General features: G+C 58.3%; 2 protein-coding genes across 4 annotated transcripts in view; one reads left to right on the forward strand and one right to left on the reverse strand.

Annotated features, from left to right (window-relative positions):
• The first annotated feature begins 865 nt into the window (after nt 1-865).
• On the forward strand, nt 866-11,973 carry NFKB2 (nuclear factor kappa B subunit 2). Of its 3 annotated transcripts, XM_038140484.1 has the most exons (24): nt 866-973; nt 3,765-3,948; nt 4,969-5,013; nt 5,349-5,427; nt 5,900-5,940; nt 6,050-6,148; nt 6,395-6,546; nt 7,136-7,242; nt 7,391-7,549; nt 7,638-7,742; nt 7,886-7,971; nt 8,097-8,235; nt 8,315-8,434; nt 8,532-8,717; nt 8,881-9,022; nt 9,159-9,273; nt 9,475-9,682; nt 9,772-9,941; nt 10,096-10,198; nt 10,312-10,541; nt 10,735-10,804; nt 10,922-11,094; nt 11,171-11,282; nt 11,379-11,973. In XM_038140484.1, exons 2-24 carry the CDS (start codon nt 3,904-3,906, stop codon nt 11,492-11,494), a joined length of 2,802 nt encoding a protein of 933 aa, XP_037996412.1. In that variant the 5' UTR covers nt 866-973; nt 3,765-3,903; the 3' UTR covers nt 11,495-11,973. The 3 variants fall into 3 exon arrangements, with proteins under 3 accessions (XP_037996412.1, XP_037996413.1, XP_037996411.1); XM_038140485.1 differs by lacking the exon at nt 4,969-5,013; XM_038140483.1 differs by lacking the exons at nt 866-973; nt 3,765-3,948 and adding an exon at nt 3,962-4,174.
• The window catches only part of PSD (pleckstrin and Sec7 domain containing), a 38,143-nt gene continuing 22,651 nt past the window's right edge, over nt 11,855-27,346 (reverse strand). Inside the window, exons 11-17 of the mRNA XM_038140482.1 lie at nt 18,170-18,213; nt 16,776-16,954; nt 15,927-15,997; nt 15,195-15,352; nt 14,736-14,880; nt 13,986-14,129; nt 11,855-13,747 (exon numbers count right to left, since the gene is read on the reverse strand). Of these exons, the coding sequence (XP_037996410.1) occupies nt 13,508-13,747; nt 13,986-14,129; nt 14,736-14,880; nt 15,195-15,352; nt 15,927-15,997; nt 16,776-16,954; nt 18,170-18,213 (981 nt within the window). The 3' untranslated portion in view covers nt 11,855-13,507. The remainder of the gene's footprint in view (nt 13,748-13,985; nt 14,130-14,735; nt 14,881-15,194; nt 15,353-15,926; nt 15,998-16,775; nt 16,955-18,169; nt 18,214-27,346) is intronic.

The following is a 27,346-nucleotide window of genomic DNA, read 5'->3' on the forward strand; positions in this document are numbered from 1 at the left end:
CTTCCAGCTAGTTTGGGAAATGAGTCTTCTAATTTACCATCAAATGGGAGATGTCCTGCAGGCACCGTGCCTGCTGAGCAGGGGACTTCTGCTTTGTGCTGCTGCCAGCCCAAGCTGTCCCAGGGAGTGCAGCCATGGAAAGGGGAAGCACTTCTGTAGGAACAAGAGGAAGAGTGTGCCCCATTCTTCTGGGACTCCCAAATCCGTCCTCTGGTGCCTTGGCCGATGCCTGCGTGGCGGGAGCTCATTCCGCTCAGCTGCAGCTTCCTTGGGCTGACGTGCAGCCCGGGGTGTCCTGGGCAGGGGGTTGAGGCGTTGAAGGGTGTGAGTGCTGTGTGTGCATGCATGTGTGTGTATGCATAGATCTACATATATATATATATATATATATACACATATATATATATATATATATAAAGTCCCCTTGTCCCTGGAGAGGGGCATTTACTGCTGCTGCTGCTGCTGCTGTGCGCATTGATCAAATTGGGCTTTCCTATTTGCCCACCTTTTCCAAACCGGCCTGTAAATGCACCAGTATATGTAGTTCAAAGAGGAGCCTTTCTGACTTTTGTATCTAATATATTTTTTAAAAGTATATATAAAGACAACAGTGGATTTACAATAATAAAAGTGAAAATCATCCATGGGTGAGGCACACGGTCCTTCCCTTATTCCTGCTGGAGTAGCAGCTGGCCTTGGGAATGGGTGAACGGTCCTGTCCCCTGCCTCGGAGGACAGCCGTGAGCCCGGGGCTCGGTTCCCTGATCCGAGTGCCAGCCAGGTGGCCGATGGGCGATGTCGCCGGAATGCAGCAGCCTGGAGTTGCCCGTCCCTTCGGGGGTCCCCTGGCCCGCCCTCCCGCTGTCTCCGCCGGGCGGAGCCGGCTCCGGGAAGCCCCGGGAGGCGGAGTCGGGTCGGGACTTTCCCGGTACCGCGGCCGGGGCACAGCGGCCGGCCTGCGGCGGGGATGAAGGTAAGCGGCCGGGCCGGGGTGTGGGTCCTGGGGGTGCCGGGGGGCGCCCGAGCGGCGGCGGGCAGGGCTACCCGCGCCAGCGGGAGAACGGTTCCCAGGGAAAGGGAGTTGAGCGGTCCCGAGGTTTAAAATTCCTGTGCTTGGGCTGCCCGTCCCAGCGGAAGGGTCCTGGGCTCTCTCTGGCTCCAGCAGCTACGCCGGTCCCCGGTTGCCTCTGGCCATGCAGCCTGGTGGGGTGGGGGTTGTTGGGAAGATCCAGCTTGGAGAGACAGTTGCTCTCTTGGAGGGGAGAGGAGACGGCAAGTCCCAGCGCTGGAGGTTACACCCTTTTCCCTGCCGGTGGGGAAGTTCCCCGTTTTCTGTGTTGCCATTGGGTTCTGCCCCATCCTGCAGCTCTCCCTCTTGCGTCCTGAGCCCTGCCTGCGCTGGAGCAGGGCTGGCCTGCTGCCCGCTCCGAGGGGAATCAGATCCGTGCCCGCAGGCTCGGCCATAGCCCAAATGGAACCGTGAGCTCCAACACGGTAGCGGTGCTGTGGGCAGAGTGGAAACTGGAGAGAGTGAAAGACAGCACACGCCGGGCTGACGCTGGCAGGGGTTCTCTAGGGGATACAGCTGGATTAATAGCTCATAACAGCAGAGGAGCTGATTTACAGGCCCTTAGAGGAGAAAATCAGAAGATCAGTGGGTGTCTAGGGTTTGCCAAAACCAACTTGATAGCCACAATGGGAGTGAAGGCATTTTATGCAGAGATACACAAATGGCTTCAGAGGTCAAAGGCAGGCTGTCAGGAGGAGAAGGCTTAGAAGTTTTCAGGGAGAGGGGATTCCTCTCTGCCATGCTTGCTGGTCAAGGACTTGGTTTCCAGGAAGGGTCTCAGAGCAAAGTCACTGTGAACGCAATATGAGAGAGACTCTGCAGCCTCTTGCCAGTAGCTGCTGGGACTCCAGGGATGGAGCAGAGCACAGGATTTGTGCAGAAAGCAAGGCCAGGTATTTAGGGCTATTGTTTGCAGGTGTTAGCAGACCCAAGGGAAATCAAAATGCGAAGGGAAGAGTACGTTAGAGGAGCAGCCAGCTGAGTGGCTGGAACATGTCAGCTGTACAGCAGCGCAGTTCAGAGTAGGGCTGTGCTCGTGCTGCCTCCTGCATTTCTGGAGCACCCTTTCCCATGGCTGCTAAACACTCCTGCCTCAGATAGGCTGACGTATGTTTCCCTCCTGCCTGCAGGGCATCAGCTCTGCAAGTCAGCCGACTGTCATGGGAGGAAAGAAAATAGCACCTGCATTACTAGGTCACGTTCAAGGAGCTGCAGGCATGGCAGATTGGCTTAAACTCACACTGCTTGCCAAAGGCTGGCCCTTAACTGAAGCACTCTGGCTGGCACAGGGAGGCTGTGCCATCTGGCAAGGGTGCTGTGGCAGTGCTGCACTCCAGGGCAGGGAGCTGATGCTGCTTTGGGCAGTGCCTTGCAGCTGGATTGCTGCTCTTTTCCCCCATTCCCAGCAATGCCCAGAGAATCCTTCCTGAACCCAAGGAATGTGTGAAGATGGGGAGGAATTAGCCAAGTAAATGGGGTCTGCAGTTCAAGCCCATGATCTAGGGCAGATGTGTTGGGAAGACAGAGCAGGGGATGCTACTGATGGAGGAAGGAGAGATGTGTTCCCTTCTGGCATGTGTGGAGGATAAAAGCTGCATATGCTACACTCCTAGGGGAAACCCCAAGTCCTGGAGGCCAGAAAGGCATGCTGCTTGGCACAGGAGGCAGCACTTCACCTTGAGAGCAGGTTGGAGGTTGCCTGAGGTTGCTTTTCCAGGAACAAGGAAGCAGGTGGTGACACCATCTCTGCTCGGCAAGCAAGGTGGGCTTCCTCCAGCACACGCTGCACAAGGATGCAGGGATATGGCTGGCAACCTCCAGAGAGAGCCAGAGCTGTGTGGGATGAGGAGATGCAGGTACAAGTCCATGGCATTCTTTAGTCATGCTGTTTGCTGCAACAAGTGGAAGTGTCCTGGGCAGCAGTGAGTGAGCTGTGAAAACCCCTCAAGAGGAGATGGAGCTGATGCCACTGGAGAAAGGAGTTGTGCTATTCCAGGGGCACAGTCTGTTCTTATCCAGCAGCTTCAGGCCTGGGCTCTCCCACCAGGCTCAGTGGGTAGGATAGGTGGCTGTTCCCAGCCCACTGAGGGAGGTTGTTTGTCCGTTTGTTCACCTCTCTGGAAGATCTGTGCCCAGCAGATAGTGTGGCTGACTGGTGGTGGCAGGCTGAAGCTGTCCAGGTGGGATGATCAATGGGATCCCAACAGCAGGCAGTCTGTGCTGCTTCCCACAGACCAGCAGGGGATTGTGTCCACGTTCCTAGGCCTTCAGAAGCCCCTGCAGAATGACAGGAGAAAGGACTCCACCTCATTTTGCAGTGCTGTATCTCTATCTTCTCCTTGCACCCTCCCCTACACTTGCAGGTCCCACAGACCCCACATCCCAGGCTGCACTTTTGCTTGGGATGCATCTCCGTGCTTAGGTGGCAGGCCAACCGGGAAAAACCTCAGTCCTGAGGTCACAGGACAGTCCCTTTGGAAGACTTGAGTGGCTGAAAAATCTCCTTGAAAAGGCTCCGTTCAGCTTCTGAAGAATATGAGTCACGCACGGATTGAACAATCCCCTTCCTTCCCCTCTTCTCCCACACGCTCAAAATCCCCTGAGTGGGACCTGCAGCAACCACTGATTCAGAAATTAATAGTATGAGGGCATTGTGGAGTCAGATACGGGACTTTTTTTTCTTTTCATTGGTTAGTGAGAAGAAATGTGTAGCGTGCCCGTAGGCTCTCCCCTGATCCTGCCCCTTTGCTAGAAGTCGCCGGTGGTTTTCTGTGGTCAGGCAGACCTTGACCCCAGCGGAACTCCTGCCTGTGGTACTGGCAGTCCCTGTGGCGATGCTGGGGCTGAACGGGTTGCTGAGACCAACCTCTTCCTCCCCGGTGAGTAGGAGAATGTGAGCGTTGTGGGCCCCTGCTGCTGGCAGTGCCCTGCTGGGGTCGGCGGGAAGCATCCAGTGCTGAATGCTGGGGTGGTGGGAAATGCTCCCGCAGGGAGCTCTGCGGCTGCCCCTTCCGCTTTGAAGCCAGTGGGAAGGAGGCAATGGGAACACGGATAGCGAATGCCTCTCTCTGGCCACCCCCGCGGGAAGGATGCTGGGGCTGCTGTGTAAGTTGAAACTGGGGAGAGGGAAAGCACCCCTTTGGGTGCCTGGCGAGGGGCTGCCGACTCTGCAGAGTCCTGGAGAGAGTCCCTTGTCCAGGGGGGAGCCGTTGGGCTCGGGGACAGCACTTCGGGGCGACTCCCGTTTGAGTCCATAGGGGCTCGGAGACGACATCCCTGTGCAGGATGGGACGATGTGGGGTAGGGATCTTGGGGAACCCAGGGGTTTCTGCGGGGGTTTACGGCGCGGGCGGGTGGTTTCAGCCGTGCAGCACTGCAGGTCCTGCTGGGGAAGGGCTCATGGCAGCGGAGCGGGGACTGGCACCCGTAGCGGGACAGGCGGCCGGGCACGGTGTGGGGCAAATCCCTTCGAACTCCCGAGGGGAAAATACGGCACATCTGGCGCCCCGGGGCTGCCAGGCAGCGCCCGGGCGAGAACGGCCGGGGGAGGCGGGCGGGAGTGCTCCGGGATTTCCAGCCCGCCCGGGGCTCCGAGTCCAAAATTCCCAGGCGAGGAGGGGACAGCCCGTCCCGTTGTCCCGAGCGGCCGCCGGCGGGCGCGGGAGCAGCGGGGCCGAGCAGAGCCCCGCTCCGAGCCGTGCCGGGCGGACCCCGGCGTTCCGCGGCCCCTGTCCCGTGCCCCGGGCCGGGCCGGGCCGTGTCCCGGCCGCGGCGGGGCGGGGCGGGGCGGTGACGCGCGGTCCCGTCATTTCCCGGCTCGGCGGGGTTTCTAGGGACTTTCCGGAGCGGCGGTGCCTTCCTGCAGCCCCGCTCCCCGCTCAACCCCCCTCTCCCCGCAGGCCGGCGGCCGGCCCCGAGCCGACATGGACGAGCAGTTCCAGCCCGTGAGTGCGGCACGGATCGGATCGGATCGGCCCGGGGGGTGTCGCTGCCTGTTCCCGGCCCCGGAGCTGGGCAGGGGGCAGTGCCCGACCCCGCGGGTGGGGTGGGAGGTGGGGGTCCCTGCCTGCTTCCGGGGTGGGAGGTGGGAGGGTGTGTGTCAGCCTCCAGGGCTGGGCACTGAGGGGTCTGCACCTGCCCACCTCTCTTCCCGGGAAGGGACAGGGATCTGTGCCTGCTCCGATGGGGTTCTGTGCCAGACTGCCATCACCCGCACAGGGTAGTTGGGGGATTCCAGCTCCAACGCAGTCATCACATTCACCTTCCCTCTGTCACCTAGTGCCTGGATGGGATTGACTATGATGACTTCAGTTTTGGCTCACACATGATGGAGCAAAAGGAGCCCCTGATGGAGACAGGTAAGGGCCTCTCTGGCTGTACCCTTCCAGGGGTCCCCAGCTGCAGTGGAGTTTCCCAGCAGGTTGACTCACACCTTTTAGTTGCCAGAAGCATCACAGGCTTTGTCCTTACTGGTCCCACTGTGGGCTGGCTGGAAATCCCTGCCTCGTGACACCAGAATGGGGCTTCTTCCATCTATCCCTACTGCTCAGTCTACCAAGGACTGCCAGGTTGGGCTATGACCTCCTGGGGGTCCCTGTTTCCCAAGTGGCAGAACATCCTCTGGCCCTCCTCTCCTCTTCCTGCTACTCTGACTGCTGTTCTCAGCTGGGCTCTGACAGCACAGGGTTTGGGGGCTCTGAGGACCCCCATGGGACAGACAGGGGTCACATCACCTTCAGTGCTGTCCCTGTATCTCCAGCATCCTCAGTGAGAACATACCCTTTGGTTATCCCATGTTTCTCATTGGTACCTCTCGTTTCTGTCCTCCAGTGGAAGGTCCCTACCTTGTCATTATTGAGCAGCCAAAGCAGGTAAGGATGTCACCCAGGTAAAGACAGGTGTAACTGAGAGCAGGTGTAACCTGCTCTCATGGCATCAGGCTTTGGCCACCCTTGGCTGACCCGCTCTCTGCCTCCACAGCGGGGTTTCCGATTTCGCTACGGCTGCGAGGGCCCTTCCCATGGGGGGCTGCCGGGAGCATCCAGTGAGAAGGGGCGCAAGACCTATCCCACTGTCAAGGTGAGCGCTGCCATGGGAAGGGGATGGAGCAGTGTCCTCAACCAGCAGTGCATGAGCATCAGCAGGGAGCCTTGAAGGGAGGACAGGAAATTTATAATAAGCTCTTGTGTGTCTCCTGGTGCTGGAGGGATGTGAGAGTTGCAGCAGGAGGGGTGGTGGCCATGGGGAGGGATAACAGGGATTTGTAAAGAATCCTTCAGGCTCCTGGCTTAGTGTACCTGACCCCCATCTCCTTCTTCCCTGCAGATCTGTAACTACACAGGGATGGCCCGGATCGAGGTAGACCTGGTGACGCACAGTGACCCTCCGCGTGTACATGCCCATAGCCTGGTGGGCAAGCAGTGCAACGAGGCCGGCAACTGCGTCACGATCGTGGGACCCAAGGACATGACTGCTCAGTATGTGCAAGGAGGACCCAGGGTGGCCTCTTGCTTTTGTGAGGTGGCTGTGGGTGCTGCCTGCAGCTTTTGAGATGGGGAGAAGATAGGGGTTAGTGCACCCTGGAGCTGGCTTTGCAGGATGAGGTCAGGCGTGTGTAGTTCATTGTTACAACTCTGTCCCCTGAGCATTTTGCGTGTCTCTGGGTTTTGACATATGCAGCTTATTTTGAGCTTCTGTCCTTGAGGTTGCAGCTCCCCAGCTTTGCAGATGACTTTCGAAGTTAGCCTGAGTCACAGGGTTATTCTGCCACTGCTGCTGTTGCTCTTACATATCCATCTCTGGCTCAGCTCAGTACCATTTGCATCCCTCTGGCCTTCAGTCCTGGTCTTGTCTTTGACAGCCCTCTGGACTTGTCACCTGTGGGAGCCCAGTTTCTGGGGCTCCTTTTCTCTCCTCTGCAGTTGCTCCTCTTCTGCCGCTGATTCCCTGTTGCCTGAGTGGCACCGCTCTGTGCTCAGGACCTTCCCAGCTGCAGTATGTGCCCCTTTGGGCTTGCCGCTCCTGGCCTTGATGCTTCCAGATCCCAGCAGGTTCCCTCTTCTCCAGGTTCAGCAACCTGGGTGTGCTCCATGTCACCAAGAAGAATATGATGGAGATCATGAAGGAAAAGCTGAAGCAGCAGAAGATGCGCAACAGGAGCCGTCTGCTGACGGGTGAGGGCAGCTCGGGGACTCAGTGGGCCTCGGCACCGTGGGCTGACGGCTGGGGGCTGGGCTTAGTGTGGGGCTGGGGTGGGTAGGAAGGGGACCTGGAGCCCTGTCCCCCCATACAGCCTAACAGTTTGCCCCCCTGCCCTGGCAGAAGTGGAGCTGCGTGAGATCGAGCTGGAGGCAAAGGAGCTGAAGAAGGTGATGGACCTGAGCATTGTGCGGTTGCGCTTCACCGCCTACCTCCGTGACAGCAGTGGGAACTTCACGCTGGCTCTCCAGCCTGTCATCTCGGACCCCATCCATGACAGCAGTGAGTGTGGGGCCAGTCCAGGAAAGGGATGGGGCAGGAGGGGGTGAGGACTTTTTCACAGAGACTCCCAACACCTCTTGATCTGCAGAGTCCCCCGGAGCTTCCAACCTGAAGATCTCGCGGATGGATAAGACAGCAGGCTCCGTGCGGGGAGGAGACGAAGTCTACTTGCTGTGTGATAAAGTTCAGAAAGGTAAAGCCATTCTCTCCATTTGAAACCTTCTGGAGGGGCTGTAGCAGGAGAGATCCAGGGCCCCTGGGTGGTCAGGAGTCTTTGTCCTTGGAGCCTGTTTGGGGCAAGGAGACAGGCAGTGCCAGTGCCACTTCTCTCCCCAGATGACATTGAGGTGCGTTTCTACGAGGATGATGAGAATGGCTGGCAGGCCTTTGGGGACTTTTCTCCTACAGATGTGCACAAACAGGTACAGGGGAGGTGGGGAGTGTCCTGCTCTGCTTCAAGGCAGATGACTGCCTTGTGGGGTGAGGTAGCCCTGTCCCCGGCTTCAGGGATGAGCAGAGCCTCATGTCCATCATCTCCTGCCCACAGTATGCCATTGTCTTCCGCACACCCCCCTACCACAAGCCCAAGATTGACCGTCCAGTCACCGTCTTCCTGCAGCTGAAGCGGAAGCGGGGAGGCGACGTGAGTGACTCCAAGCAGTTCACCTACTACCCAGTGGTGGAAGGTGAGCACCACTCAGGCAGGCTGGCATGTCCCCTGCTGCTGGGGCTGCCTCTCACCCTGCTGCCTCTCTCTCCCCACAGATAAGGAAGAAGTGGAGAGGAAGCGCAAGAAAGTCCTGCCTCAGTTTCCTCAGCACTTTGGCGGTGGCTCACACATGGGGGGGGCCGGCGGGGGGGCCGGGGGCTTTGGCTCTGGAGGAGGTGAGTGGCCATGCCTCTTCCTCCTCCTCTCTCAGATGGCTGAGGTCTGGCCCTGGGGGCTCCCTTCTGCTCACCCATCCTCTTCCTTGCCCCACAGGTGGGAACCTCAGCTTCCCCTACTCCTCTGGGCTGACCTACAACAGCATCTACTCGCCCGGCCCCCACCCAGTGGGGAGCTACCAGGGGGGTGTGCAGATGAAGGGCCCTGAAGCAGAGGGGCCTGAGAGCGATAGGCAGGCACCTGCAGAAGAGAGCACGTACTGCAAGGAGCTGAAGAAGCACGGTAGGAGGAGCAGAGCTTGAGGGAGGGCTGGGGCACATTGCGCAGGAGAGGAGGCATGGATGGGGGACCTTTTGGGGTTGTGTGCTGCTCTCCATACCTGGTGGATACAGAAGGGTGGATGGGGCTGCTGCTCCTGGAGGTGACATCCTGCTTTGCCCCCCAGCCCAGCTGTGCCAGCTGTGGATGCTGGCGTTAGCCCATCGCAATGCCCATGCCCTGCTCAACTATTCGGTCACTGCCGACCCCCGCATGCTGCTGGCAGTCCAGAGGCACCTGGCCGCGTCACAGGATGAGAACGGAGACACGTGAGCACACGAGGGGTTTGAAGGGAGAGCACGGTGGTCTTGTTGTCTTCAGAGCTATTATGGGGGCTCTGAGGGCAGCAGGGAGTACCTGGTGAAGCATGGAACTGAGCTAGGGACCATCCCACTCTCTCTACAGGCCTTTGCACCTCGCTATTATCCATGAACAGACAGCTGTGATCAAGCAGCTGATAGACATCATTGTTAGCATCCCCAGCCAGCAGATCATCAACATCTCCAATAACCTGCAACAGGTACGTGTTTTTCAAAGCAGCCAGTTCTCCTCTACGTGGGAGTAGTTCCTCACTCCTATTTTCCAACCCTGGGGGTTCCTGTAGCTGCTCCTGCTGAGGGGAGGCTGCAGATCTGAACAAGTTGCAGCTACTGGAGAGAATGGTGGTGCAGGACTTGGCTCCTCTTGTGAGCGCTGCTGAGGCTGTGCTGCTGTCCTGCAGACGCCACTGCATCTGGCAGTCATCACCAAGCAGCCCCAAGTGGTCCAGCTCCTGCTGCAAGCCTGCGCCGACCCAACCTTGCTGGACCGCTATGGCAATTCCCTGCTGCACCTGGCACTCCAGGCTGGTGATGAAGAGATGCTGAGGACGCTGCTGGCTCACCTGGGCTCAGCTGCCCCTTATCTGCTCCGCTTGCCCAATTTCCATGGTGAGTGTGGCTCAGGGGTGATGGGCAGAACCCCAGTGTGCCATCATGGGCTTGGCCAGAAGGCTGCTGAGCCTATCCCCGTCTTGCAGGCCTCCTGCCTGTGCATTTGGCTGTGAAGGCAAAGAGTTTGGCTTGCCTGGACCTGCTGGTCAGGACAGGAGCAGATGTGAATGCAGTGGAGAGGCAAAGTGGAAGGACCCCGCTGCACCTGGCTGTGGAGCTGGAGAACCTGAACATGGCCACTCACCTGGTGAAAAAGGTATGGAGCGGCTGGTGTAGTGGTGGCTGTGGGACAGGGACGGGATGCAGCCTCCTACAGGCTCCTGGCAGAAGTGGGGGCTCCCCTGAGGCCTTGGGGTGTGGGAGGAGCAGTGCCCAGGCAGCCCATCCTCATGGTCTCACACCTTTCTTAGCTGGGAGCAGACATCAACAGCCGGACTTTCGCCGGGAACACCCCCCTGCACTTGGCTGCTGGCCTGGGCTCCCCCACCCTCACCAAACTGCTCCTTAAAGCTGGTAAGGCACTGCCCTTCCTCTTTCCCTCACCATAGCTCTGGCTGCCTGTACTGGGTGGTGCCAGGCACAAGGTCAGACCCGTGGGCCTGGCTCATGCCAACCTTTCCCGACAGGGGCAGATGTTTTGTGTGAGAATGATGAGCCCATGAGCCTATCCTCGTCAGAGGCCAGTAGCGACACAGACACTGACCCTGAGGAGCAGGAGCTGGCCATGGATCTGGGGGAGCCAGCCCTGGCTGCAGAGCACAGCACCAGCCCCAAGCTCTCCACACAAGGGCACTGGCAGCCAGGGCACAGGCAGCGCCGCTGCCACACGTCCCTGGACCTGACTCGGAGCCAGAAGGTGTGTGGCACAGTGGGACAAACTCACTGGGAAAGTTTCTGTGCAGGCCACGGCATGGATAGAGCACAGTTCCAGGAGATGCTCCTGTGAGGATGCCTGTGCTCCTCCGTGTCCTGCAGAGATCCAAGGTGTGAGGAGGCAATGGGGGATCTGGGCAGTGCTTTGGAAGATTGACATCCATGTCTGTCTGCAGGTGCGGGAGATCCTGCTGCAGGCCTCTCAGCAGGGGCCCGAGGCACAACTGCCCACTGCCCCCCAGCCAGGTGAGCATCCCCTCCCTCCCCCAGCCCCCCAACTCAGAAGCACCACACCTAGGTAGGGTAAAACCCTCCCGGCAGCAAGGATGGGCAGCCTGTGATGGGGGCACCTCTTTCACACAGGGAAGGTGCTGTCACTGGACAGTGAGGCACTGCAGGGGCTGGAGCAGCTGCTGAACCAGGACTGCAGTGGGTCAGACTGGATCGAGCTGGCCAAGCGCCTGGGGCTGTGCAGCCTCGTGGAGACCTACAAGGACACACCCTCGCCCAGTGTCAGCCTCCTGCGCAGTTATGAGGTCAGTGTCCGGCCGGGGTGCCTCTGTCCCCCTCTCTGTCTGGCCGTCAGCCCTACTCAGTGCCCTCTCTCTGCAGCTGGCAGGTGGTAGCCTGGGGGGACTGCTGGAGGCACTGGACTCCATGGGGCTCCACAATGCTGTGAGGATGCTCCACAAAACCGAGGCACTGGAGAAGCTGCAAAGCACAGGTACAGAGAGTGAGGGCTGGGGCTGGTGGGCTGGGAGTGTCTCTGCTGCTCCTCCCGTTGCCCCATCACTAAGAGCACCCGGGGATTGCTTTGCAGAGCTGAAGGAAGACAGTGCCTACGGCAGTGAGTCAGTGGAGGAGGAGCAGGCGCCCACACTAGCCCTGAAGCCAGGGGGTGAGCTGCCCCCCAGCCAGCAGCCACAGGTGCACTGAGGAGCCATCCAGCAGCCCCTGTGACCGCTCAGGGAGCTGCACTGCCCTCTGCCTTACCCACACAAGTGCCTTCTGGACTAGGGGTCCGGCTGCCTGGACTCAGGGGGATGGGATGCAGCTGGCTCCTGCCCGTCTCTGCTCTTATTTAATGGTTTGTCTTCTGAATAAAAGGACACAGGTTCTATTAGTCTTTGCCCTCCCTCTCTCCAGCCCCAGCAGTGAGCTGGGTGCTAATCCTCCTGAACCCTGCCTCTGTCTGAAGTCTGGCAGCAAGGAGACAGCTGCCAGCCCCTCCTCGGCATCCCTTGGTGCTGGGGCTGTCCCCAGCCCATGGGGAAGAAACACAGCGCACCCAAGAAGTGAAGAGTGAGTTTTACTTCAGTAACTGAGAGAAGAAGCTGTACAAAGGTTTTTTTTTCCCCACCACCCCCCAAGCCACCTGGGGCAAGGGTGGATTTTTTTTTTTTTTTTGCAATAGACTCAAAAGAGCAGAATAAAAAGTTTTGACACATTCGCAAAGTCAGTGCTGAAACCAGCCAGGTCCCAGGCGGCTGAGAACTGCGTGTGTGCCAGCCCCTGGTCACAGCCCTTCACTGTGCCTGGACCCCTTTTTGGACAGTCCTGCAGCCGTGCTCCATCACTTGCTCCTTGCTCTAGACAAGCATCCTTCAGCCCACTCTGGAGTGGTGAGGGCTGCCCCAGCCTGCCCCTCACCTCGGCAAGGAGGGAGCCTGTTGCTGAGGATGGGGCTGCACCAGTGCTGCTGCAGCGTGAGGACTGCAGCACTACAGACCAGGCTTTGCTGGTAGCCTCTGAGGCCCCAACCATGCATTGGAAAAGAGATGGGAAGAAAAGCTGGCTCCAGCCTGTACTGGAGCCATAGGGCAGGGGGACCCCCAAATCAACCCTGGCTCCAGGGGTTGCCACTCCACAGTGAGTGGTGACAGCACACACTGCTGCCCACCATGCCCTGGGTACCATGCTTACACCCATGTTGCTGCAAACAGGGCCAGTCCAAGCTGCCAGCAGTGGGTGGTGGAAAATGGGGGTCATGAAGCACCGGTGCATCAGCCTCCCATGCAGCCACATGTGCAGCAATGGGTGCTGCCATCTCAAGGCTGCCTCCTTGGAACTGGCAGCCACAGGGCTGTCTCCCCAAAGGGTTGCTGGTGCTGAAGTGGAGCTGGGGAGCAGGCAGCAGCAGTACACACAGTAGCCCACGCTCAGCTTGCTGTAGGGCGGGGGCGTGGGGAGCTGGATCGCCCCCTGAGTCCTTTTAAAAACCTCTTTCCCCCAGAGTGCACTGCCTACAAGATAGGGCTGGGTTTGTGGTTTTGTTTTTTTTAAACAGTTCCCAAAAAGCATCAAAAGTAGCCCCCAAAAAAAAAACCTTTCTGGTGGTCAGCTTGATCTGGTACTAAAAAGTGCAAAACTGTATCACAAAAACTGTTCAAAAGTTGTAAGAAAGCAGGGAGGGTGCAGAGGTGACTGAAGTGGCAGGGAAGGGACCAGGTGCTGTTGCCCTGGCTTCCCTGGCCACCAGCCCTAGGAGAGGGGACAGTCTAGGGCTGGCCCCCTCCCATCTACCCCCATGGCACAATGGAGCTGGAGAAGCGGCCGCTGGCTTTGTTTTGCTGCATTTGTCTTTTTTTTTTTTTTTAAGCCATTGAAGGATTGAGCCCAGCGGGTAGGTTTCAGTTGCTCCCTCTCCCCAGGGCAGCAAGAGTAGGTCCTGCAGCCAAATGCAGGACAAGGAGGGGCAGGAACAAGTCTGATGGGGCCAGGCAGCTCCTGCAGGCAAGGACTGGGGACCATCCTGCTCTGCCACTGTCTCCGGTGGAGGGGCCATGGCCCTGCATGGCTGGTGCTGGCGGCCGCAGAAGGGCTGTCACCCCCTCCAGCTTGTGCCGCAGACAGACGGACACATGCAGGGTCTCGGCAGGCACACGGCCTCCACCCCCGTGCCGGGGGAACAGGAACAGAGCTGCAGTGCAGGCAGCTGAGACCCCACACTTACGACTTCTGGGGGTGGCCCGGGGGCTGGCGGCCAGTGCGCTCTGACACGTTGCGCTTCACCTTGGTGGTCGTGCTGGAGGGCTCTGCGTTGAGTGAGGGGCTGGAGTGGGACTTTTTCAGGCCATCGTCCTCCCCACCCACTGTGTCAAAGAGGGTGGACTCAAATGCTGCCAGGTCCTCGGAGCCAGCCTTCAGCTTGGCCCGCAGCAGCATGGCATAGGTGCCATAGCGGGATTTCTGAGGAGCACAGTGCAGCAGAGAGAGAGGTTGGCAAGCTGGGTACTGTCCTATGGCCAGCATCCCTGTGGGGGGGATGCTCATGGTCCCTCCAACCCAACCAGCATCCCGGGGCAGAGGAATGCTCACGGTCCTAGACCATGGCAGTGGCAGTGTAACTCGGCTGATAGGATGGGTTGGTCCCACCACTGAGGATGGCCAAACAGGTAGGGGCAGAGGGGGACATCTTCCAGCTTACCTCAAATTCCAGGTACTCTTCCTTCTGCTTTAGCTCTTCATACTCCTTGCCTTTCACCTTCTTCTCAGGCAGTGAGGAACGATGTTCCAGCAGCTCCGCTGACATTGTCTTGAACTTGGTCTCGTGGTTCTTCACCTGCTCCTCCTGGGGAAGGGTGGCACCATGTCAGTGCCCTGCTCTGTCCCCCTGGTAGTGTGAGATGGCCAGGGACAGAACAGGTTTTTCCCTTCTAGGAGCAGCCAGGATCTCAGCTTCTGCTGCTGGGTTGGATTTTTTTTTTTTAATAACAGGCAAAATCGCAGGCTCTTGGGGGCAATCTGCTCTCACCTCATAGGGGGGGCTGACTGCAGTCTTAAAGCAGAATTTAATCCCTCTGAAACTAGGCTGGTGGTTTTATTAAATCCTTTCTGCTCTATGAATAACTGCCCTGGTATGCACGAGTGCCAGCTAATCCCCCTAGTCAGTTGCCTTTCAAGGTCCCTTGCAGGACCTTGCAGGCCGTGATGTGGGACCACTTTCTCTTCCACGGTCTGACCATCACCTGACTCCAGTCCCACTGCAAGGAACAAGACCTCACTGTCTGCCCCCAGTCTCGGTACCCCTTTTCTCTGTCTCCCCCTTGGCCCTTCACGTCACTGGGGAGGCAGCTGGGTGCATGGCACCACACAGTTTCCCCCCACAGGGGAATGTGCCACTGGCAGATCGAGGGCTTTGTCCCAGGCTCACCATTGCCCCCACACTGTGGCCCACCTGAGACAGCCTGGTGCAGGAGCTGGGCAGCAGCGGGCGGCTGAACTTCTTCTGGGAGCCGATGGCTGCGGGGAAGGGGGGCGCAGAGAACATGGCTGCCACCACGTTGATGCGTGTGATCCACGAGTGCATCTGTTCAGGGTTCCTGAGAAAAAAGGCCAAATTACACAAGGGCTATCTTTGTCAAAGACAGAGGGATCTGCTCCACAGACAAGGTCTAAGCCTGGCCCTGGCCACCCATGGCACCTGGGACTCTACCCACAGCCAACCTGAGCCCAGCAGAGTAGGAAAAAGAGGAGCTGGGCAAAGCTCAGCACTGACACCAGGTTCCTCTTCTTCCAGTAAGGGCCAGGACAGGAGAGAATAAGGTGGCCCTAAGCCCCATCCAACCCTAGACTCAAGTCAGGGGAGCTCCTGTGCCCAAGCATGGGGCCCAGCCAGAGATCCTGAAGGACTCACTGTGCTTGGAAAAGGAAGACCCTCCAGTCAGCTGTCCTGAGGTAGAAGACATTGGGTCGCTTGCTGTAGTCAGATGCCCGTGTGGCAAGTGAATGGTGGATGCTAATAGCATTCTTCAGTTCCTCTTCAGCCAGTGCCTTCCCTGGCTTATACTCCTCCTGCAAATCATGGGGTGTTTCAAGCCAGCTCAGGGATGCACCCCACTGTGAATCAGCTCTGAGGTTTCAGGAACTGCGGACTAGTGCTGGCTGTGGCAGGGCTTGGAGATCACCCTTCACCAGACAGCTGTGGACTCTGCTTCCAGCTCATGCTCCACCCCTGGAGAGAGGCTCGACAACCCAGGCACATTGGCTTGGCAACAGCACAGGGGGCTGTTCCCCGCTGCCTCCAGTTCCCTGTGTGTGTGCCTGCAGGGAACTGGATGTACAGCCCAACCCTCCACTCAGGGGAAAGACCCTGGTGCCCCTCTCTTCCCAGCCAAGCCCCCTGCATGCAGCGCTCTCAATTAGCAGCGCCTTTCACTGCCCAAGCTGTACCCAAGCACCCTGGAAACAGGGATGCCACCAGGTCCCCAAGCAACAGCTCAGGCATAGAGGGTGCTGAGTCTGCTTAGGTGAGGCTTTGCAATGCTGTGTGCTGCAGGACCTCTCTCACTGCTGCAGAGACTGCTGTCTCTCTGGACTGGGGACAATCCCTCTCCCTGGTGCGGATGTGGGAGGCCTTGCTGCCTACCTTCTGCAGGTAGAGAATCATTCCCTTCAGGATGGCGTGGAAGGGCTTCCAGCCGCGCTTCCCTCGGGGTGCTGCCAGCGAGGAGAGAGCAGCTCAGACATCAGCGTCAGAATTGAGTGGGGGGGAAAAGCCACCCCCCACCCTCATCCAGCCAGCCCTGCCACGACGCGCGTCACCCACCCCCGGGACGGGCAGCACGCCGGGACTGTCCCTGCGCACCTGAGCCCGTGCGGGCCACGTGGCTGGCAGATGGTGCTGCTGGCAGGGGGGCTGCTGCTGCCTGCCGGGGCCAGCGCTGTGCTGCGCTCCCCCTGTGCTCCCCGCCTCGCTGCTTGTGCTCAGCTTCACCACTGCCTCCGTGCTCGGGCATGGGGACAAGGCAGTGCTGCCTGCCAGGTAATGCTGGCTTTGAAGGGTGGCTGCATCTCATCACTTCTAGGCAGCATTAGACGGCCAGGGCTTAGGAGGGATTTTATGGGGAATACAGTGAACGTGCCTGGCAGTGCCCAACCAGCTGCAGCCCGCTATGTGCCTTGTCTATCACAGCACAGGACATTTCCCTTCATCCACACAATCCTGTGGCAGGGTTGCAACCCCCAGAGACCCCACCCCACCACCCTGCCTGCCCCTTTCCCAGGGTGGTGAGCAGGGAGAGGCTTTCCAGCTCCCCAGCCTGAGGGCTGAATTATGCCTGGCACAGCCAGACAGATGGGGCACTGATGCTGGAGGCTGGCATAAAGCTACAGACAGACATCACATAGTGACTCTCGCCCTGCTTCCCATTCTGCTCTGGAGCTCACTGGTGCCCTCTTGCCCCAAGTGCCCCCCATGGACTCCCCGTGGACCTACTTTTCTTGCAGTCGGGATCGGCGTGGATCTTGCGGACTAACAGCCCGTGCTTGTAAGTGGCAATGCTGGCGTCCTGGGAAAAGTCCAGAAAGGGGTTACTGCAACTGCTGATGCGCTTGATGGACTTTGGGTTGGGATCTGCCAGCTCCGAGAGGGACTTTCTCAGCTCCTCTTCATCTCTGCCAATCAGATTTGGGTGGGGAAAGAGTTTGTTACCTTTCTGGGGACAGCAAATACCAAGCTCCCCACTGGTCGGTGCCACTTTTAGGCCTGGCTTCTGAAAGGGAAGCTAGGAGAAGCAGGCCAGGATGAGCAGTCTTCCATCAGCACTGGTGAGCATCCCAAACCTAGCCATGCCCGTGTGCCCCTGACTCTCTAGACAGCTGAGGTGCTGCCTGGTCCCTTGAAAGACAAGGCATCGAGCTTTTGCTGCTGGTTCAGGGTGGGGCCCCTGCCTGCCCCAGGGAGTGAGAAGCCTTTTTTTTGGGCAGGAGTGCAACAGATGCCAGCCAGGCTGATGAGCCAGGAGTGACGAAAGAGCAGTACCCCAAGGCTTGGCACTACCACAGCCCATGGCATACAGGCTCACAGGTGTCCAGCTGGTAGGAAGAAGGGTATAGAATGGACTGCCCCCACAAGGAGAGACCCAGGCTCCGGTCCCCACATTTTAAGGGTAGCAGCCAGACTACGGGGCCCAGAGCCAGAGGCAAAGGGGTGCAGGCAGACTGTGGCAGGAAGGACTCGGGCAATGCCATTCAAGGGCAGGAACAGGTGTGGGCAGGATGTAGGCAGTCCCACCGGTCACGGCCCCTCACTCTGGGCAGGCTGCACCGGTGCCGCTCCCCCCGTCCGCAGGAAGATGGGGGAGCCCAGAGCTGCTGCCCCCCCACTCCCTCAGCCGCTTGCTGCTAATTAAACCCCTCAGCATCTGCCGGCGTCTCCATGGCAGCGGTCGAGTGCATCGCTCAGCGCTGGGTAGCACCAGGCTGATTAATCCCTGCAGCGCAGGCGCTGCCGCTCCTGCTGCTGGAGATGGCAGCTGTGGGCGAGGGTGCAGGCACCCTGTGGGGTCCCAGCACAGCCACAGCACCTCCAGAGCCTTTCTATTCCCACCCTTGCACAGCCGCCAAGGCACAAACCCAGGCCGAAGCTGCAAGAAGCCAACTCAGGTGGCTTTCCCTCAGCACGCTGGAGAAGAGGCCCCATGGCAGGGCTGAGGGCAGCCAGGGGTACATTTCCTGCATCCCAGCCCAGCCCATCCCAAGCTCCCTCTCCTTCCCTCATCCTCACAGGGGCAGCTGCCTTGCAGCATCATGGTTTGTGTGGCCTCTGGGGCTAGCTGGATTCCCTGCCCACTCAGCCCATGCAGCAGCATCCCCTGCAGAGGTACTTACATGGCCCACTGCAGCTTCTCGTTCTTGATGGAGCCGTAGAGCGCCTGCCGAGAGAAGAGTGGGAGGTCAGCAGGACAGCGGTGCCAGGCTGGGGGTCTGCTCCAGGGAACAGAGGAGGCACGCCAGACTGGCTCAGGGACTCTGGAGGTTAAGGTAACCCCACGGCAGCTTGTTCCAGTCCAGAGTTGTCCTGGCTAGGCTAGCCAGTTGACCTTGATTTAAGGTTACGGACACCTCATCCTTGGGACCACGGGATCTGCAAACCCCCCCACCCCAAATAAATGCTGGGGATAGGCCTGGCATTTTGCCCTCTCCTACCCTTTGTCTCTACCTGCCCATGACAGTGACACAGTGTTAGCAGCATAATGGTGAGGCATACCTAACATTTCCAAGTGCTTGGGAGAGCTGTTTCTCCCTATTCCAAGGTGTTCCAGGCTGGTAAAAATGGCAGCCTTCAGGAGGCCTGAGCCCAAGGAAAGCAAGCTTTTGGGACAGACTTCATTGGTGCACACCTTCACCCCACTCAGTGGAATCTCAGCCTGCTCCAGGGCCTCCAGAAGCTCCGTGCCACAAGAGACCACAGCCAACAACTACACTGCAGTCAGCCACCCACCCTGGGCTGGCAGAGACCAGCTCATGGAAGCACCCAGCACTCCCTGGCAAAGCACTGGTCCTACAGGAGCACCCTTTGTGAGAGTCTGCAGCACTGCTGGCCCTGCACAGACAGAGACCCTAGCATGCTGTCCTTCACGAGGCCCTCAGAGGACCTTGACCTCTTGGCTGGTCAAGGCAGGAGCTTGGAGTGGCTGTGGCCTGTCTCTACCCCCTCCCCAGCAATTCCAAATACTTCTCCCTCCCTGGAGACCCAAACAACACCCATTTGAGCAAGGCGAGGTCAGCTGCCTGTATTTCTGCACAGGAACAAGCTAAGCCTGCCTGCAGCAGGATACTCCAGGGCCCCACTCCCAAGTGTTTGTCCAGTTTGAGCTGGGTGCAAGCCAGCAATGCTCAGCACAGCTCTGCAGGCAGGGAGGCTCCAGAGAGGGTTTCAATACAGTGCTCACAGAGGGCTTCAGAGCAAGGTCTACAAGGCATCATCCTTGAAGGAAAATAATCGAGTCTTGCACAGGATGTTCATGCAGCTGTCAACATCCATCACTGGGCCAGAGACTGCTGCTGAGAAATCTTGCTGGTGGCTGAGAAAGTACAGCTGGAGGAGTGCAGGGGCCCGGGAATGCTGGCCAGCAGACAGGCCCCAGCGGTGTCTGAGGTAGGGACATCCATCACTCCCAAGAGGCGCAGCAGCCAGGATGGAGTGGGAACCCAGCTCCTTCCACACTTTCCCGTCGGGGAATTGCTGGCACAGCACCAGCTTGTTTCTCAGAGGAGGAAAGGATCGTCTCAATCTAGTAGGCAGAAAGTAGGGTTCAGTTCTCTCCTGGAAAGACAGGAGACCTATAAAGAGGTAATGGCCTCAGAACCTGAGAGAAGATTTGATCCCAGACCCATTCATGCAGTCCCAGCGCCAGAGGGGCAGGATGCTAACTTGTGAGCAGGAGGTACCAACCAGTGGGCTGGCAGCAAGGCAGCCAGAGGAGCAAAGAGACTTAGAGAAGAATCTGGGAGGAAAAAAGTAATGCAAAGCCCCGCAGAACATAATCTGAGAGCAGAGCAGGGGGATAAGCAGGATCTCAGAGCAATGTAGATTATAAGGAGTCACTATGGGAAACAGAAGAGAAGGAATCTTACTGCCAGGGATGCAGCTGAAAAATACTGAGAACCAACAGGCACAAAAAGGAGATTAAAAAAAATGGCACAGAGTAGTGGGCACTGGAAACAGCAAAAAAGCACCTCAGGAAGAACAGGCAGAATGGCACATGTGGCTTGGCTTCCATCTGGCTTATTGGTGATTCATAGAAGTGTCAGCTCCCTGCCCCAAGGAAGGGAGATGTGAGCCAGCTGAGCAGGGATTTTGGAGGACTGGAGAGGACCCCAGCCCCGTGCAGGGCTTGCAGAAGGATTGCTGCTAAATGATGAGTGAATGAGCCAATAGAAGAAGATGCTCAAGGAGTAATTTGGGATGGCACAGTGCTGGATAACAGACTGGCAGAATACTGCATTACAAAAACCTGGGCCCTGGGACTCTGGCTGAATACTTCAAAGGCTGAAGTGCCTTATGGCTTCAAAAGAATCCAGCTGCCCTGCTACATGCCCTGAGAGCATCCCACCAAGCCCATTACCAGCAGGGGCTGCCAAGTACCACCTCAGAGATAAGAAGCAGGGGCTGCTCAACACTCCTGTGCAAGGGCACAGTGAGAGGCAAACAGGAAAACTGTGTGATTGAGAAGGCAACACGAAGCTTTACATCTACACTTAAAACCTGCCAAAATTCTGCTTGGCTAAACACCAGCCCCAACCCAAACCAATCTCAGGTACAAAGCTGGTGGACTCAGCCCAAGTACTAGCTGAGGAGATGCATTCCAGCCACAAAGCCCACCCTGCTGCTCTGGTCCTGTAGCAGAGCCACTGCCTGTCAGTCCACAAAATTCTGGTGCATATATCGTTTCTGCTGGGGAGCGCAGGTGACGCAGGTTCCTGAAGCCCGACTCACAACCACATCAGCAGAGACCAGAGCCACCAGATTAATCGCTCAGCAGGTCCCTCTCTCTGGACTGTGTTTGCTCCGTGGGTTCATTTCCCCTGGGCCAAAAGTACAGCAACTCTTTGGCATCTCTGAGCTTGCAAGAGAAAGCTGGGCACTGGCCACATGCCATTATGGATGATGACCCCAAGCATGGTTGGGGTTTTTTGCCATCGCTGGGTTATGAGCTCACTGTTGCAGCATGCCAGGCCAATCATCCAGCTCTGCCCTAGACATGCGCTATGCTAAAGAGACCTAGGAATGTACTGTCCCAGTGGGATTTCTAACTGAATCAACATCTTTCTTTGGTGCTTTCCCTCCAAAAAGCAGGCTGAGAGGCTGTCCGTGTGTCCTGCTCTACCAAATGTCTCAAGGACATTTGAGGGGCTGCACTGGCCCCTCAAGAGGCAGGTGGCTCTGATGCTCCAGCCCAGCCATGCTGGGGACAGCCTAGGTAAGCAGGGTAAGGAGAAGATACCCGCCTTCAGCTCCTCAGCTTAGATCAGAGCAGAGGCAAGATCCAGCAATGGTCTGTGGAGCTGAGCAACAAGCTGGCCTGAACACAGCTTCAGCATGGGACTGCGCTGAGGGCTGTAGCCCAGCACTCAAGTAACAGATGAAGGCTGAGGTAGGAATTTCAGCATACCAAGGAGGGTTTTAACCCTTTCTGGAGTGCTTCTTTTATGCATCATAACTCTTATGGATATATCCCCTTTCCAGTCTGCTAGTTCCTCTGCTAAACACAGTGCTCAGCTCTCCATGCAGCAAGGTGCATATCAAGGCTCCCCTTCCTCTTTGTCAGCCCTGTGACCAGCCATGGGTTCATGACATTCAAGACAGACTTCACAGCCACCAAGCACCCTCCCTGCAGTCATTCTACCTCTCTCTGACTGACAGCATTTAAACATGAAAGCTCAATTGCTGGCTATCCTCAACTTTATCTTAGCAAAATATCTTTCCTACACCCAGCCACAAAGCTCTGTGAGGTCCCCCAGGCATGCAGATGACCCAGCTGCACTGATCCGAACAGTAGGGTCAGATCAGGGCTGTATGTCAGACAGAACTCCACCTACGTTGGGTCCTTAATTCATTTTGGCAGGTCCCCCCCCAACCCGCACCTCCTGCACCCCCACAGCATGCACAACCCGTGCTCAGAACAACTCATCACCTGGCACATACCAGCCCTACTGCATACACCATCATGTTCCTCCCTTCCTCCCTCCCCTCTGCTGCAAGGGGTTCCTGTGTGCACACAGAGCACACTGACTTGGGGACAGACTTTTTTTTCCCATAGAAGGGGCTGTCACAGGGACAACGTCCTGTGCATTACCTTCCACCCTGCTGCAGTCATGGGTGGCAGCAGGTGACAGCTACCCATCCCACACTTTTGACTCAGTAACATTGTAAGCTGCATCAGACTCTTTCGATATTTAAGCCACTCTTTGGCCAGGCAACTATCACCCCCAGGACACAGACCCTTCCCAGAGCAGCCCCACAGCGCGGGAAGCAGCGACCGAGCGTCTCCCAACTGCATGTTTCCATCCGAGTGCGTCACAACTTAATGCTGCCCCCAGACCGTACTGCGCTATGACAGCACCGCGGCTTGGCACGGCCCCGATGGCCCCACCGGGCTGGTTTGGGCCACGGGGGCAGCCAAAGTAGCTCTGGGGTGACCGTGACTGCTCTGCCCCAGCCTGCCTGCGAGGAGGGGGCTGGTGAACGTTCTTCTCCCGCTACTACACCCGAGGCAAGCACCCGACCGAGGCACGACCCGCCCAGAGACAGCCTGTTCGCTTCTTCCCACCTAGGACCGATGCGCACCAGCCCAACACCTCCAAAACGGATGACGGCTCCCAGCGAGCAAGCTCCTGGCAGTAAAAAGCCCTTTTTTGTCCAGCCACTCCTCCCTCAAACTCTGCTCGGCTGGGAGCCGGGGCTGCGGCGTTACCCCTCCGCGTTGCCTTGCGGCTCTCCCTGACGCTCAGGTGGGTGCCAGTCTGCCCTGGCTGGGCTGGCCAGGGCACGGTGCAGAGCATCCCTTGGCAGAGAGCCCGCAGAGCCTGTCACTTATGCTAAGCCGTAGGGCAGGTCCCAGCGGTACGGCTCTGTCCTGGATTCCTCTCGCAGCGATGTTTTCGAGCAAGCGCTGCTGCCAGACCACTGTAAGCGGCGCAATGTCACCCGGGTCTTGCCGCGCTCCCGCCACTCCCGTGATCGGGGTGGGATGGCAGGGGGGAGAAATCCAGGCTTGGGGACGGGGACCCTCGGGCGGAGGGGGCATGGTGGAGACCCGGCTCCGCAGAAAGCAGGCGGGAGACACAGATGGGGCCGGCTGCTGGCTACCTCCGTACCAGGGCTGAGGCTCTTGCAGCGGGCGAGACGGCGACTGTCCGGGCATGTTCACCCGCCCATGTCCCCGCCGGGGCGCAGGGCGCTGAGCATCGCCCCGCGGCGCTCCCCGCTCCCCCGACCCGCCGCTTACCGGCTTCTTCTTACGGCGGCTCTGGATGCGGCTGACCACCAGGTCGGTGTAGAGCACCGGCTTGAGGGTGCGGGAGCGCTGTGGCCAGCCGTAGCAGAAGGTCTCCACGCCGCGGTAGTTGCGCCCGTAGCGCACCGAGCACATGGAGCGGGACCGCATGCGCCCCGCGCTGCTGTTGATGCTGTTGACGCCGATCATCCTGCCGCCGGCGGCGGGGGGGCGGCGGGGCGCCCGGCGCGGAGCCCGGCGGCCCTGCCCTGCCCTGCCCGGCCCGGCCCTGCCCTGCCCTGGCTGCCGCGGCCGCTCTGCCGCCGCCGCCTGTTGAAGCGGGGCCGGGCCGGGCCGGGCTCGGCGGCGGCTCCCGACAGAGGCGGGGCTGCCCCGCCCCGGCCGCCGCAGCCAATGGCGACCCGCGGCGCCCGGCCGGGCTGAGCCGCGCCGGGGGGCTGGCGGGGGGCATCCCACCCGGGGGACAGCATCCCCCATGGTCATGCCGCACGAGTTGCCCGAGCTGCCCGCGGTGCACCACCTGGCCGTCCCCGCCTCCTTTCCGCGGAGAGCGGGAGCAGGTGGCTGTGCCTTCCTGGGGGGACCGCGGTGGTGACATCTCCCGAGTTCCAGGGGCCAGGTGGAACCTCTACTCGGTTCCGGCTGGGCAGGCTTCAGAGCTGCTGCTGCAGCTCGGCCCACACCAGGGACCTACAAAATCTTTAGGAGATGGGCCCAGTGGAGATGTGCTCAGACTTTCCATCTTCAGTGCCCACCCCACGCTTAAGCCTCTTGCCTGTCCCTGCCAGGTCAGGCCGGAAACAGCAGTAGCTACAGTCACCCAGCTGGTTATGGGCAGGACAAAGATGCTTCAGGCAGTTGCTCCTGAGAAGAAGCAAAGAGCTGGGCATCCTTGCAGAAAGCACAAGGATCGATACATAATTTAGTTAGGCTTGACTGAGCAGGAGATGCAGCCAGTGGAAAGGGGGAAATTTTCCACTCTGTCCTAACTGTTTGGCATAGTGATCATTTGACACAACTTGAGAGGGAGGGGGCATGGAAGTCTGGCACATCAGATGTACTGGGCTACCCCTGAAGGCCGGGGGAGCCATGGGAGACAGAGGCAGGGCAGCCCATCGTTCCCAGGGGAAACAGGCAAAAAAAAAAAAAAAAAAAAATAGCCCAGGGGATTAGACTGAGCAAGCGTTCCTGTGATTATAGCTCAGAGGTGGGAGCCAGGGCTTTCTTCCCACATTGCTAATCACTTACCCAGCACTCTGAGCGTCTGAGCCCTGCTGTTGTGCCTCCAAGCTGGAAGGTGGGGGCCCATCCTACCTTCCTCCCCCGAGGACCCGACTGCATTGTCAGGCTTAATTCATTAACATCTGTGACGTGCTCTGGGCTCCTAGGCTGGCAGGCAGCACAGATTTGGCTCGCTCCTGCAATTGCTAAGCAGTGCTGCTGAGAAATGGGGCCAAATTTGGCCCTACTGTTGTTTCTGCCAGTCGGTGAAGCACAAGGTTAAGCTAAAAGAGTAAAGAAGATGGGGATGAGCTAAGGCTCCACGAAGTGATCAATCACATAAAGGTCAAATCCACATCTAAAATGTAACAGACAATCAGCAATGGTGAGTGAAATCCCAGGGGGCATGGGCTGGAATCACACTGTCAAAAGAAAAGCAATACCTCAAGAGCTAACCAAAATATCAGCAGCTCTGGGATGTCCTGCTTCCACCTCCTTCCTTGTTGCATGGGCAGCTGCTGTCATATGGCCACAGGAGTTCAGGCCCAAGCCTGCAGATGTGGGCATCTTCAGGCACAGCATTATATGGGTTCTTATATCCCTAGCATGGCTCCATGCCTGATCAGGGGGACATCTCAGCTGGAGAGCTGGGCAGCCCTGCCCGTAGAGTATAGTTCTCTAGGGGAGCTTTCAGAGACAAAAGGTTTCCAGCAGCACTGCTGGTAAGGCACTGGCAGTGAGGGGGATGTGATGCTCAGCTGTGAAAGCTCTTCAAGTGTTTTCATTGCTTCTGCATAAAAATGGGACTGTTTACACGTATTATCTAGTAGCAGATAAAGTTCTTGTCTGACTCAAGCTGCCACATGCTCTCAGGCATCATGCTGCGTTTATCTTGGGACTCCCTGCAGCCACAGATGAGGGGAGTGCTCTGGCTCCCTGTGGGTCTGTTCCTGATGCTGTCCTCAGAGTCACAGGGGATGGTGGCCTTGTGCCCCTGCAGCCACCTAGGTCCTGCCCTGCTGCCCCACTTCCCTGCTAGTGAGTGCTTTGGGTGAGAGCCACCTCCAGCCCTCCGGCTCTGAAGTCCATGGGGTAGCAGCCTGTGCTGTCTACCCAAGCAGGCTTGGAAGAGCCCCAGGACCTTTCTTCTGTGGTGCTGGAGCTGCCCAAGACATGGCCTACAGCTTTGGGAAGCTCCTGTGAAGCCTGCCTTCCCCTCCCCTTACCCTTAGGAAACGTGTGTGCTCCTGGAATGCTAAAATTAGCCAGCCAGCTGTGAGGCACGCTTGCACAGGAGCCTCAGTCCCCAGGCACAGCCCGCCAGCCAGGTCTGCCAAGGAGGAAGCATCCTGCTGGGGGTAACAGGTCTAATGCAGGCTGACACAGCAGCAGGAGAGCCTTTCCCTGTTTGTCTGCCCCTGAGCCTGTGCAGGGACCACAAAGCATCAAGCAGCCAAAAGCGGTGGGGAGAAGGGAGAGTGTCTTCTCTGGATGAGCTGGCTAAGGCTGCCCAAGATCCCCTTGCCAGTTCTTCTCCCAGCACAAGCCAACAGCACTTTCTCCATCTCACCTGCCCCAGAAACCTACTCCCCCTTGCATGGGCAGGGGGTTTCCAAAGTGGAGCAGTGCTTCAGGTGCTTCAGAAGAGCTGCAGACTGCCCTGCCTGAGATTCCTCACGCTGTCTTTCACTCCCCCTCCCCAGCATGGCTGCTGCACAGAGGCGGCTGAAACGCAGCGGTGGGAAGCACCGCAGCTGCAGAGGGAACAGGCCATTTTTAGCAGAGCAGCCTCCCAGCTGCTGGGCTGCCGGCAGAGCTGTGCGGGGCTGTGCTGCAGCACTGCAGCCTTCCTCCACTTCCTTACACCCAGCAAAGGTCTTGGCCCCTGCCCATGAGAGAAAGCCTGTAGCTTCATGGCACTCGCTGTCCTATTTCCCTCTGTCTGGGATCTGGTGTGGTATCTTCATCTCACAGTTTGAACTGCTGGTGTTCTGAGGGGCTGAGTTTAATAGGGCAATGCCTCAAGTGTAGGCACCCAACCATGGGGCAGTGAGGGATGCAAAGGGGGCACACCAAGAAGTCTGTGGAGCTCAGATACTCCAAGGTGTAGCAGCATTGAAGAGCCAGGGTTCACATTTCATAGGTTTCCATCCATTTTGTGTGCTTAAAACCTTTTCTGGAGCTGGGTTTAAAATTAGAGGAGAATTCTTCCTGAGTAACTCCTTTTACTGGTGAAGTGTGGGCTGAGAGGGAGGACAGCCCTATTGAGAACTGCTGGTAACCCCTTAATGATGGGGTGAGCGACACAACCAGGAATAGACCCACAAAGGCTGAAAAGGGAGCTCAGCTTTTCATCCTCTGTTGCCTTTTTTCATCAACCACCTCCCCCCCGTTGTGGCTCCAGCGCCCTGTGGGAACCCATCTTCCACATCACGAGTATTTGCCAACTGCAGTGCTTCACAAACAGCAGCAATTTCTGCCCGGCAGACCCCATGGGAGCTAAGCCTATTCCCAGGGTCTGAGACAGGGAGACAGCAGCTCAGAAAATCCTCCTGAGAGCAGGCAATGCCACAGAAGCGCAGCAGTCCAAGGCCAGAGGTGCTTGCTGAACACTGCTCTCCCTGACCAAGCCCCTCTAGGAATTGGGTCAGGCAGGGAGAAGGCAGGAGTCCCCCAGTCCCACCAGTGTGGTGAGTTCCCAGCTCCGAGGTTTTAACCTCCAGCCCACTCTCCCCATTGCAATGCTTTGCCCATGTCACTTCTGCCACCAGAGATGGCTCCAGTCCCAGGGCCTCGCCAAGGTTTTGGGCCCCAGTGCTTCAGG

This window comes from Motacilla alba, chromosome 6, assembly GCF_015832195.1.
Source record: "Motacilla alba alba isolate MOTALB_02 chromosome 6, Motacilla_alba_V1.0_pri, whole genome shotgun sequence".
Lineage (NCBI taxonomy): Eukaryota > Metazoa > Chordata > Aves > Passeriformes > Motacillidae > Motacilla > Motacilla alba.

Bases quoted from the DNA above. Each gene is read 5' to 3' on its own strand.
- NFKB2 (XM_038140483.1), top strand. From the start codon at position 4,109: ATGGGAACACGGATAGCGAATGCCTCTCTCTGGCCACCCCCGCGGGAA. The intron at 6,149-6,394 runs GTGAGCGCTGCC...TCTTCCCTGCAG, and splicing joins AGACCTATCCCACTGTCAAG to ATCTGTAACTACACAGGGAT. The intron at 11,283-11,378 runs GTACAGAGAGTG...ATTGCTTTGCAG, and splicing joins GGAGAAGCTGCAAAGCACAG to AGCTGAAGGAAGACAGTGCC.